The sequence below is a fragment of the Phocoena phocoena genome, chromosome 7 (genome assembly GCF_963924675.1).
Source record: "Phocoena phocoena chromosome 7, mPhoPho1.1, whole genome shotgun sequence".
Lineage (NCBI taxonomy): Eukaryota > Metazoa > Chordata > Mammalia > Artiodactyla > Phocoenidae > Phocoena > Phocoena phocoena.
Window position 1 is genome coordinate 70,405,286 of NC_089225.1, and position 12,969 is coordinate 70,418,254.

A 12,969-nucleotide genomic window follows, 5' to 3' on the forward strand; every position below is an offset into this window, starting at 1 on the left:
TTTCTTTCTTTTTTCTTGTTGTGAGTGTGAAAGTAATGATTTCCAAGTTCCATACAAGCTAGACCAGAATTGTGACTACTGTGATAGACCAGAAGGGACCCTATATGACTTTTGACACTAGACCACAAGACACTCTCTGAGGAATGTCAGCCACCACGTAAAAATTCCAACTACCCTGGGCTTCCCTGGTGGCGCAGTGGTTGAGAGTCCGCCTGCCGATGCAGGGGACACGGGTTCGTGCCCTGGTCCGGGAAGATCCCACATGCTGCGGAGCGGCTGGGCCCGTAAGCCATGGCCGCTGAGCCTGTGCTCCGCAACGGGAGAGGCCACAACAGTGAGAGGCCCGCGTACCAAAAAAAAAAAAAAAAAAATTCCAACTACCCTAAGACTGCTATGTCAGAGACGCCAGGTTTCGGTGCCCTGGTTGATAACCCCAAGCAAGCTTGCAGCAAACAGTCAGCATCGACTTCCGACCATAAGTGCGCCATTTTGGATGTCCAGTCAAGTCAAGCCTTCAGATGACTGCAGTCCAGCCAACGTGAAAAATCCCATACAACCATCTCAACTGACACAGAAAGGTCACTTGACAAAATACAACATCCTTTCACGATTAAAACACTCAGAAAACTAGGAAGAGAAGGGAATTTCCTCAACATGATAAAGGGGACATATGAAAAATTCACAGCTAACATCATACTTAATAGTGAAAGATTGAACACTCTCCTCCCAAGATCAGGAATAAGACGAGTATGCCTGCTTTTACCACTGCTATTCACCAGTGTACTGGAAGTTCTACCCGTATCAATTAGGCAAAAAAACAAAAAAGAAAAGAAAGAAATAAAAGGCATCCAAATTGGAAAAGAAGAAGTAGTATCTATTCACAGCTGACATGATCTGACATATAAAAAACCCTAAAGAATACAAAACAGAAAACTATTAGAGCTAGTAAATGAATTCAGCAAAGTTGCAGGATACAAGATCAACACACAAAGTTTTATATCTATCCACTAATAATTGTGGGGATGGGGGGAGAAGTAAATACTTAATGGTAAACGATTTCCTTTGGGGTGATGAAAATGTCCTGGAACTAGATAGCGTGGTGGTTGCACAACATTGTGAATGTACTAAATGTCACTAATAAAAAAATTTGTTATGTGTTTTTCACCACAATTTAAAAAAAAAACAAAAAACTGATGTCCAGGTTACATTGCAGACCAATTACGTCAGAATTTCTGAAGATAGGACCGGACCAGGTTTCATTATTTTCTAAAGCACACCAGGTGGTTCCTATGTGTAGCTAACGTTAACTACAGCTTTATATATATTAAGGAGAATTTAGTAAAAGGTTGGTATGAATAGCTAGAATATCCTTGGGGATATAACTAGCATAAAATATTTATTAAGGCCAGGTACTTAAAAGTATAGTGTTTTGTATGAGTTGATTTTTATGTTGGTAGGACTTGCAAGTCTACTTAATGGCTTATTTTGCACAGTTGTCATTAAATTGTGGAACTTTTTTTAGCTTTATGAAGCTATGCCTTATTGCCTAGCCTCTCAGATTGAAATCTGAAAGTTCAATAACAATTTTTAATTTTTGAGTTATCATTTTAATAATCTGAGAAAAAAATTACTACTAAAGAAAACCGTAAGTTCTCTTTTGCAGTGTTACTTTCCAATTATATTACGCCCTCAATCTGTACAAAATAATACTATCCATGTTTCCAGTCTTCACGAACACCCTCCTTCTCCCTTCCTAGCTTACCATTGACCAGAAGCCTTACCAATAACAAAATAATCAATTAACATATATTTTTATTAAATGTATATCTACATACGTTTTATGCATTCCTGACATACCTAACTTTCTCTTAATTTTTTCGATATTTTTAGGCAATTCAGTGCATCTGTGAGTTTTTTCAAATTGTCACAAACCTCCAAAACAATTTTCCAACATATTTATTGAAAAACATCTGCATATAAGTGGACCCACAGTTCAAACCTGTGTTGTTCAAGAGTCAACTGTATAAAACTGTTCATGTAAAACATAGAATATTTTCATAAACTTGGAATACATAAAGTGTTTTTAGATACAATAACAAAAGCATGATCCATAAAAGAAAAAAAGTGATAACTGTACTTTATCAAAATTTAAGACTTCAGTTCTGTGAAAAACACTATTAGAAGAATGAAAAGACAAGTCACAATCTAGGAGAAAATATTTATAATTCACATATCTGACAAAGGAATTGTGTCCAAAATATATAAAGAAATCTCCAACTCAACAATAAGAAAACAACCAACCAAGAAAACAATGGATAAAATATTTGAAGACACTGCACCAAAGAAGATATACAGATAGGAAATGAACACATGAAAAGATGCCCAACACTGTTAGTCATTAGTGAAATAAAAATTAAAACAATGAAATCCCACTATAAACTTATTACAGTGGGTAAAATTAAAAATACTGACACCACCAAGTGCTGACAAGGATATGAAGCAACTAAAACTTTCAAAATTTACTGATTAGGATGCAAAATGGTACAAAACTGGAAAAACAGTCTGGCAGTCTCTTAAAAATTTAAACGTATTATTTGACCCAGCAATCCCACTTATTGGTATTTATCCTAGAGAAATGAAAACTTATGTTCCCACAAAAACCTACAAATTACTGTTTAAACAGTATTATTCATAAGTTCCAAAACTGGGGAAAAAACTAAACATCCTTCAACAAATAAACAAATTGCGGAATATCCATATAATAGAATACCACCCAGCAATAAAAATGAGAAAACCAATGATCTATACAACATGAATTTCAAATACATTATGCTAAGTGAAAGAAGCTAGATTCAAAAGGTTACATACTATATAATACCATTTATACAACTTTCTGGAAAAGGCAAACTATAGGGACAGAGAACAGATTAGTAGTTGCCCAGTGTGATAGTTAATTTTATGTGTCAACTTAACTGGGTCACAGGGTGCCCAGGTATTTGGCTAACCATTATTTCTAGGTTTGTCTGTAAAGGTATTTTCGGATGAGATTAGCATTGGAATCTGTGGACTCAATAAGGACTCAGTAAAGCAAATTGCTCTCCCCAGTGTGGGTGGGCATCATTCAGGGCCCATTAATAGCCTAAGTAGAACAAAAGGAAGAGGAATAGAGAATTCGTTGCTTCTCTACCTGACTGCTCAGCGGGTACGTCATTCTTCTCCTGTACTTAGACTGGATTTACACCATCAGCTCCCCTGGTTCTCAGGCCTTCAGACTCAGACTGAATTACACCACAGGCTTTCCAGGGTGTCCAACTTGCAGACTGCACATTGTAGGACTTTTCAGCCTCCATAATTGAGTGCACCAATTCCTTTTAATAAACAAACAAATAAATAAATTCTATTGGTTATGTTTTTCTGGAGAACTGTGACTAATAGACTTTGGTCCCAAGAAAGGGGTGGTGCTGTAACTAACAAATACCTAAAAATATGGAAGCAGCCTTGGAACTGGATAAAGATAGAGGCTGGAAAAGTTTTAAAGTGTGTGCTACGAAAAGTCAGTACTTTCATGAAGGGACTTTTAAAGATGATTCTGGTGAGGACGCAGAAAGAAAAGAGGAGAGCTGAAGAGAACCGAAGACCTGTCAAAGATGCTCAACTCAATAAATGAACCAAACTTCCCTTGCTCTCTTCTACGAAATGCTTAGGGAAGTATCTGAAACCATGTACAGAGAGTATCTAGCCACCTCTATCACCCTCAGTATTCTATTACTTCTTTCCAGTCCTCCAAACACTTTAGAAAATTTTGCTTTTATTTTAGTGTTTGCAGGCCAATCAACAAAGACTGTTGTATGATATACGAATGCCAGTATATGAAAAGAAATATTAGACTTAAGAAGCAGAATTCATTATACTTAACAATTCTTGAAAAAGTGACTCCACATTACACTCTTAACTTTAAACAGTGAACTCCCCACCCTTGCTACCTTTCAATCGTTGTTCATTGATAAAGTATGTATAGGCAACTTCATTTGCCTTACACCATTTCATCAATCCTTTTCCCTCCTGATTTCTTCTTAAGAAATCATACTCTCTTATAATACTCCCTCCTCTTATGGATTTTCCCAAAATTTTAAATAGTTCCCTTTTTTTGGCTGCCATTAGTTATTCCTCTTGGTTTTCCCAGTAACACGTATCTCTATTCCACAAAACATACTCTCAAAATAAAAAATGCAGGGCTTCCCTGGTGGCGCAGTGGTTGAGAGTCCACTTGCCGATGCAAGGGGACACGGGTTCGTGCTCCGGTCCGAGAAGATCCCACATGCCACGGAGCAGCTGGGCCCGGGAGCCATGGCCGCTGAGCCTGCGCGTCCGGAGCCTGTGCTCCGCAACGGGAGATGACACAACAGTGAGAGGCCCGTGTACCACAAAAAATAAAAAAATTAAAAATGCAAATATCCTTTAACCCCACAATACCTATTCTAGGAAGCTCTCCTACAGCAACACTGTCACAAATTTATGTGTCCTGTAGCACTATATGCCACTTTTTAAAAAATGGAAATGACTAAATGTCCACCTTTGAGAGTATGACAATCAATTATGGCACATTTGCTCTATGAAATACTATGCAGTTATCAAAAAGGAGATTAAAATATGTATACACTGCAGTGAAAGCATATAGAGAGGGGAAAAAAGAATACATGGTGCCTTGCATTGCACTGGAGAATAATGTTAAGGTGTATGTATGCCTAGAAAAATATCAGGAAGCATATACACCAAACTTTTAATGGTGGAGAGATATTCATAGGGTATAGGATCTACCGAGACCATTCTATTTCTGCATTGAATTATTTTATATCAAATTTGTATTAACATTGAATTGTTAAAATATCATCTTTTAACCTACACGACCTTAACAAATATATATTCATCAGGTTAAGCCTAAACCTCCTCAGAGAAAACTATTCTCTCTTATATTACTGTTCTATTTTCTTCGGCACACAATCTCTGATCATCTCGTTTGTTAAACATTTTTGTCTCTCTCCCATAGAAGGTAACAGGGCAGCAGTCACGTCTGTCTTGCATTGTGTCTCACATATAGAAGGCTCTCAGTAATTATTTGCCTCCAGAAACACTGAAGGGATGTGGTAATTTTCTACACAATCAAGGCAGATCTCCTGTTCTTGTTAAAGTTAACCTGTCACTGGCTCTTTACCCTTAGGAGTGTTACAGAGCCAGCACAGGGGGGATTGGTGGAAGGAAGGAAGGAAGGAGGGAGGAAGGGAGGGAGGAAGATAAGCACCCGCTAATATACAGGGGCCACGAAAATGACACACATAAGTTTATAAAAAGGAATGGAGATGGAGGCATAAACTTTCTCAGAGTTCAGGACTTCGGTCGACTAATTACGGAAGCTAAAACCATGGCAACACGCACAAAACAGTAGCAAACCAGGGAGCAGCGGCCCTGGAACTTGGCCAGCGTAGAGTGCAATGTCAGATCGGCCAAGAAGGTCCAATGAACCAGGGAGAGAAACAGAAACCAGAATCCCGGAGTAAGAGCCAGGTGTCCAAAGGAAAAAGCAAACCTCTTGGAGCTGTGAAGATTCTGTAGGAACGTATGCTCTGCTCAGAGGAACAGAACAAAGTGACAGCTAACGAGAGGAGCTAACAGCTGTGCAAAAAGAGAACGCTACCTTTCCAACCAAGAACTCAATTGCGCGACCAGGAATGCTGTTGGCGCAAAACGCTGGCGTCATCTCGCAGCTCCTGAATCAAAGTTAAGAGAAACGTGAAGCCTGGCGGGATATGGGAAAGGACTGGCAGTCATCTGACACACTTCGGGCCACCTTTCCCTTCCGGCGTAAGAAACTTTAGAGTCAGATTAACAAGTCCGGAGAGAAATTTATCTTTTCTAAATAAAAGTTTAGAGGGATCTAATATAAATGCATTCTATGTTTCGCTTTTTCGTTTTTTCACACGTCCTAATTTGACGTTGCCCAAACCAAAGATGGCCGCTCAGGCGCTGGGTCTTACCATTGAGAACTACCATAGAGACGGAGGCCTAGAGGAGCCCTGCGAGGATGGGGTCTGTGGGCTGGGGAAAACGCCCTATCAACCGGGTTCCGTCGGGGAAGCTCGGGGCGGGGCCGGCGACAGCGAGCCCTTGCGCTTGCGCGAAGATGGTGGAGGAGGAGAGTCTCCGCGTGGTTCGTTGTGGCGGCAGCGAGCTGAACTTCAGGAGAGCGGTGTTCTCTGCAGATTCTAAGTAAGAAGCCGCCACGCGTTGCAGGCCCAGCTGAGGGGCGTGAGTCCCCGGGGGATGGAGAGAAAGAACTGTCGGGCGCGTCTGGACAAACCAGCAGGCGGTTCTGGGCTCGGGGAAGGGTCGCGCGTGCGGGAGACCGCAGGGCCAGCGGGAGGGAGCTGGTGCCCGTGTGCTGTAAGAGGACTCAGAACCCCTTAGTTCCGTAGCACCTCAGGCTGGGGCGCGCTTCCCCCGTTCCCGGACCTGCAGGTAGATTGAGGGGCCCCCGGGCCAACCCACGTATCTAGAATCGGCTCGGCGTTGGGGCGGCTGGGAAAATGGTCCGGGCACGGATTTGTACGCCACTGCTCTTGCAAGACCACGAGGAGTATCCCCTTTTCGGACCGAATCGTGACTTGGAATTACTGTATGATTAAAGATTCTGATTTCTCCACACTTTTCTACCCCCTAAAAAGGCATTTTGGCAACCTTTTTGGAGCTCTGCGTAAAAACTGCCATTAGATTCTGTGTGGGATAAAAACACGTGTAAGCCCTGGTCCCCTTCCTCAGGAGCTCAGTGTAGCTGGAAAGCTTAAGTAAACCCAGTTCATCCATTGTGTGCCCTTCGCAAGGTTCTTAAACTCTGCCTCAATTGTCTCATCTATGAAAGGGGAATAATATTTAGTAATCCATCTTGTAGGGTTGTTGAGAGGATTAAATGCCTTAATACAGTACAAATAGAGCGAGTCAAACAATGCCTAGCACTTAATGGCTCAATATACGTCAGCTGTCTCCATCATTGCTCTATTGTCAACATCATCTAGAAGTGACACAATGTAAAAAAACGTTTTCAAGTCACTTAGGGATAGAGAGACACTTAGTAAAAACCCTTTCTATCTTAGAAAAGTAGAGGTAGTATCTTATGAAAGTTTGTATGCCCCGCAATGTCTTGCTATGGGTGTATGGCAGATAGTTATTGAATGCATGCATGACTTGAAGGAGCTTTCATAAAATGCCTTAGAGGCAAAAAAAAAAATCCTTCGTCTTTACAATAAAGAGGGCTTTGTTGATACTTATCTTGTGAACCAGAGGAAGATTGCCAAAGTTCTGCCACTTTGGACTTATATCCAGTTTCTTCCTCCAGTGTACTGTTTGTATATCTCATTCATTATACTGGGATCCATTGTATTTCACTTGATTAGTGAAAATTGATTCGTCCTACAATTCATTTTTAAGTATTTATTAGCTATGTATTTATAACAAGCTGCGATGACAAAAACTAAGATAATTCCAGGATTGATCCTACCTTCAAGAGCTTTCAGTGTAGTGAGGAAAAGAAGATAATCAGTAACAGATGTTTCATACAGTGGCACTTTGGGATCCCATAAGACACAAGAGTACTTCAAACTGGAAGGATGGAGAAGGTTGATGAGGAAGTGATGTTTAGGCTAGACGTAGATGGATGGATGGTATTTTGACTACGGGATATGGATGGAAGGCATTCCAGATAGGGGGCACAGTATAAGCATGAGGACTGTGGTACAGTTAGCTTGTAGGAATGGTATATGAAGAGAGCTAGTGGGAAATGAGGTTCTAAAGGGAACATAGAGTCAGTTCTTGGTTGTTTGGTCCAAAGAGAGTGTATTTTTTAATTCTGCAGATAAGGTGTTGGTGGGGAGGGGAGGGCGGGACACATGATTGTGTTTCCTCAATAATATTAATCTGAGAACTCTATAAAACTATACAGTATGTGGTGGAGAGGCGAGAGGTGGCTAGGCTAGCATATTCAAGGTGCAGTGATGGCACCGAAGGAGGAGTTACACAGTGAAAGTTTCCCTTCAGCAGTAGGATCTTGCAAAACTAACAGGAGTTTGCCCCTTCCGTGATACTGGGGGGAGGGCAACCAGGCAAAGTGAGCAACTTGAAATTGGGGCGGGGGAGGGGTGTCATGTGCATAAGAAGGTCAGTATACTTGCAGCATAGGCTGAAGGCAAGTGGTGGGAGAAGAGTCTAGAACATTATAGGCCAGGTATTAGAAGACTAATGCAGGCATCCAAGCAAGAAATGATTTTGGCCAGAATTAAGATAATGATGAAGATGAAGAGAAAAGACAGAGTTTTGGAGTGATTTAGCAATTAGGATTAACGAGGAGAAGATGTAGGGTTCACATGTGCCTGTTGAGTTTAAAGTACCTTTAAAACAACCAGGTGGGTGTAGCAGGTGTTTAGGCAGAAATTCAGGACGGGAACTTGGTCGAGATTTAGAGATACATTTTTTTTCATATATATAGAAGCTAATAATTAAACCAGTATTCTGGCAAATTAACAGGGTTATAATGAATTCACCAAGGACTTGAATATTATCTAAAAGCTGCCACAAGGTTGGCTAACTTATACAAAGGGGAATAAAATAATTTTGTATTTTACCTCAAGGAGCTTATCAAAACTGAAATAGTAAATGAAACAACAGAATCGTGGAATTTTAACAGCTTTCTCTTGGTCACTAGGTCCTCTTCGAACTAGGACAAAACTCTACTCTGCCTACTTGAGTGTGTTATTATGAGAGGCAAGCAAGGAGGTGAGGTGTACACGAAAGGACCTGGCATCCCCCTATCAAGTATTACTCCCAGTCCGACACTGTTTGCATCACACCCTATCGCCTCTCACAGTTATATGGTGCTATGTATTATAGCAGTAGGTTACTAGGGTATAGAAAACTAAAACAATGAGTCATTCTTGCCTTTTACATTTCTAAATTATCACAGAATCGATGTCCCTGACTCTAGGTATTTTCCCCTGCAGATCGTTCTGGATACTGCTGCTGTTACATTACTGTAACTCTTATTCCTAGTCTTGCTCAGAACCCTGTAACAGGGTTCTGTTGCCTTCCTTAACTATAGCTCTTATGTCTGACTTTCAGGGCCTTCCCTGATCTAGCTCAACTCTGCTTATGGGGCTGTGTTTCCTGCTAGTGCCCATTGTGCACACTTTGCTACTTACATAGGTACATTCCCTGTCTCTCGTAGGTACCATGTTGTTATTTCCCTACTGTTTTTTGTTGCTCTTCTTTTTCTTTACCAGCCCTTAAATCATGCATCCTTCAGAACCTCATTTAAATCCTGATTCCTGCCTGAAAACATCCCTAATTTCTTACTTCACCACTTGATCAACAAAGATGATTTGAGTCCTGTGTGACAGGCGTTGTGGTGGTGCTTTACATGCATCCCCTGTCTGCATGGTTGTAGGTATTGTTATCCTCATTTTACAGAACCATTTATTGAGTGTTTGCTGTATATGCCAAGCTTGCACTTGCATGCATTGTTTCATTTAATCCTTATAATAATAACCCTGCGAGTGGAGAACAGCGAGGTTTAAAAAGGTTAGGTAAATTCTTCAACATTATTCAGCCTTGTACATAGTAAAGCTGGCATTCGAACCCATCTGTGTTTGACTTTTTAAAAATGCCTCCTTTTCTACCACACCCTGTTCTGTTATTATTTGAAGTAAGTAAACACACAGTTCCTCCCCTCAAGGAGGGGAAGTTCTCTCATAACACCGTGCAGAAAGTGCTGGGATAGAGTTAAGCCCCGCACCTTGCAGAAGCATGTTAGGACTGGTGCTGATCTGGAATAAGATGAGGGAAGACTTCTGGTGGAAAGACCCCTGAGCTGAATCTTAAAGAAGTAGTCAGAAAGAAAGTGTTCTCAGTAGATAGCAGAATGTGCAAGTGTGGAGAGTGTTTTCTCTAGAGGTTTGCATTCAAACAGTTAAAGTCATTCCCTGCTGAGGAGCAAGGAGAGAGGAAATTGCTTTCCACTGGGGAAGAATATCAGAATCAATTAGGGGAGTTTTCTTGGCAAACAGTAGTGCCCCCTCACCCACCAACATCTCCAGGAAACACTGCCTAAAGGACTTGATGCTAATGGGGAGCAGGGGAGAGCGAGGGGGTCGTTGGAGTTTTGAACCACTTAACCTACTGTTCAAGTGAAAAAGTATTTCCAGTCAGACTGGAGTCAAACATAGGAATTTGGATCATATCCTGAAGGCAGTGAGAAAACACTGAAGGAGTTTCATTTAATTTTATCTTTATTTAAGGAAGTAATATGCTCAAGTTTGTAAAATTAGTCTGGTATGAGTATGAAAGGTTGAATCAAAGGCCCACACCTGGAGACTGTAGGAAGCCCTTAAGAGTGGTCCAGACAGGAGATGGCAAGAACTAGGGTACTCATGGGAATGGAGAGGAGGGTCCAACCAAAGGGGAATCCATGTACCTCGGTTGCTTTGTTGCTTGTACTTTGTTGATCTTATAAACAGTTGAACACAACGATGGCCCCTGGTTACAGCACTTATAAGATGCATCCCATGTGAAAATCAAGTGTCTTAAAAATGATAAAATAGGGTAGTAGCAACCCCAGTCAGCATTAGAAGATTTACCCTTTGATTATTTTGTAATAATTTTTTTACTGGTTCATTTTGTCTAAATAGTTTATAAAACCTTTGAAGAGGGCTTCCCTGCTGGCGCAGTGGTTGAGGGTCCACCTGCCGATGCGGGGGACACAGGTTCGTGCCCTGGTCCGGGAGGATCCCACATGCCATAGAACAGCTGGGCCTGTGAGCCATGGCCGCTGAGCTTGCGTGTCCGGAGCCTGTGCTCTGCAACGGGAGAGGCCACAACAGTGAGAGGCCCACGTACCGCAAAAAAAAAAAAAAAAAAAAACCTTTGAAGATCAGGCATATTCTGTTTGACAAACTGGATTGGACATTGAAAATCAAAGATAAATAGGGCCTCTGCCCTATAGGAGCATATGGCCAGATAAGGGAGATGGATATTTACATAAATGAGACATTTCAACATAGTTTGAAAGTACCCAGATCAAATCATGCCTTGGGTACTTTGGGAGCACAGAGAAGAGGTCCAGCCTAAGGATTCTGTGGTTTGTACATTCTATGGTATATGAGAAAGCACCATGTTAGACACATATGCTGTCAGATGTAATAGGCACAGAGCAAACATTTTTTATTTGATGCTAGAAGATTTGCAGTTCTGAGCTTTGTCTTATGGTTATATCTATTATGAAAAAAGTTAAACAAATATTACCCCAGTTTAACCACAGTTAATAATTTAATAGCCTCTGATATATGGAAGAAAGCCACAAATCCAGAAAAGCAAAGTCAGCTTTTTGGGAGTAAGAAAAAGAACTGTCATAAAGTTTTTATACTTTGCTATCTAAGAGACCTCACTGACTAGAAAGAATATTTGACTTCGTATTTGTAGGCTGGTGTCTGTGCAATGAATGATGGAGAGTTGGAGGACAGGGGAAGACACTGCTGTTAGTAGAACCACCGCAGAATAATAGCTGATAGTGAAGGCGTAGCACAGTGTCTGCATCCATTAGTGAACAGGCAGCTTGGTTAGGTTGGCTGTTTTTGCAGGATGATTCCATACAGCCTCTGCCCCTGGAACAGGTCAGAGGTATGACTTTGGCATCATTGATCTACTTTCAGAATTCGTGAACTAAACGACCTCAGATGTCCCCATAGGCTTAAGCAGCACAATTTGAATATACAGTTCTTAAACTATTATTCTGAAAGAAATCTCTGTTGCATGTTATAGCTTTGGTTTTTGTTTTGTTTTTCATGGACAATAAAAAGATTATGCTGTCTATACAGTATGTGAATCTTATTTTTCTCTCTTATTTCCAGGTATGTCTTCTGTGTCTCTGGAGACTTTATTAAAGTTTATAGCACAGCTACAGAAGAATGTGTACATATATTGCAAGGGCACAGAAATATGGTGACTGGAATCCAGCTCAACCCCAAGAACCATCTACAGGTGTTAATTTACAGTCAAATATTTTAATATCGGCTTTATTGTTGAAAGAAAATTTTGAATTGAATTTGGCTGAGAAGCTTTCTAGGTGATGATCAGGGAAATACCTATTTTGATTTTCTGATTTAGTATAGTTTTCACTTATTTTTAATTATTAAAATAGGGTCACAGCCTAGAACTACATTGTTCATGGTGTATTCTGTGAATCATTTGTTCACAGGATGCTAATAGGTGTTACTTGAAAGAAGGGGTTCTTGTTTGTATAGTTTCTGAAATTCAGGATTTGGCACAGTTAAATGAATTTCTTGATTATAGGTCTTCTCAAGTCCTTTATATGCATGGTGAATATCCGGAAGGGGTATATTGTCTTGGATGTTTCTCAAATTTATTTGACCTCTGAACTCTTTGGTTTCTGGAATGCATCTTTGAGGTACTGATTTTGTAGATCTATTTCTTTACAGACGAGGCTCTTTAGTGTTAATGCAGATGTCACCAAATCTTAGGGCCAGTATCTAGACAAGAAGAAGGGATTCTTCAGTCAGTGGATCAACCAGTTAATTTCAGAACAAACTTGGGGATCTAGTGGAGCCTGGACCTTCCCACTCTCCCCACAAAACAGCCCTTGCTTTTCAGAAATCAACAATAAAATGGTTGTTTTAATTTGTTCTTAAGTGTCAGCAAAGCTGCTAGAGTTATCTCAAAAATACTTGCTCTGGGGCTTCCCTGGTGGCGCAGTGGTTGACAGTCCGCCTGCCGATGCAGGGGACACGGGTTTGTGCCCCTGTCTGGGAAGATCCCACATGCCGCGGAGCAGCTGGGCCCGTGAGCCATGGCCGCTGGGCCTGCGCGTCCGGAGCCTGTGCTCCGCGATGGGAGAGGCCACAACAGTGAGAGGCC

General features: G+C 41.1%; 1 protein-coding gene across 2 annotated transcripts in view; it reads left to right on the forward strand.

Moving 5' to 3' along the window:
• Positions 1-6,171: 6,171 nt before the first annotated feature.
• WDR75 (WD repeat domain 75) overlaps positions 6,172-12,969 on the forward strand; it is a 41,344-nt gene continuing 34,546 nt past the window's right edge. The window contains exons 1-2 of one of the 2 annotated variants that reach the window (XM_065880564.1): positions 6,172-6,264; positions 11,946-12,075. In XM_065880564.1, the coding sequence (XP_065736636.1) occupies positions 6,179-6,264; positions 11,946-12,075 (216 nt within the window). In that variant the 5' untranslated portion in view covers positions 6,172-6,178. Of the gene's footprint in view, positions 6,265-11,945; positions 12,076-12,406; positions 12,431-12,969 lie in introns of those variants that run through there. The other variant, XM_065880565.1, reaches the window with a different exon arrangement.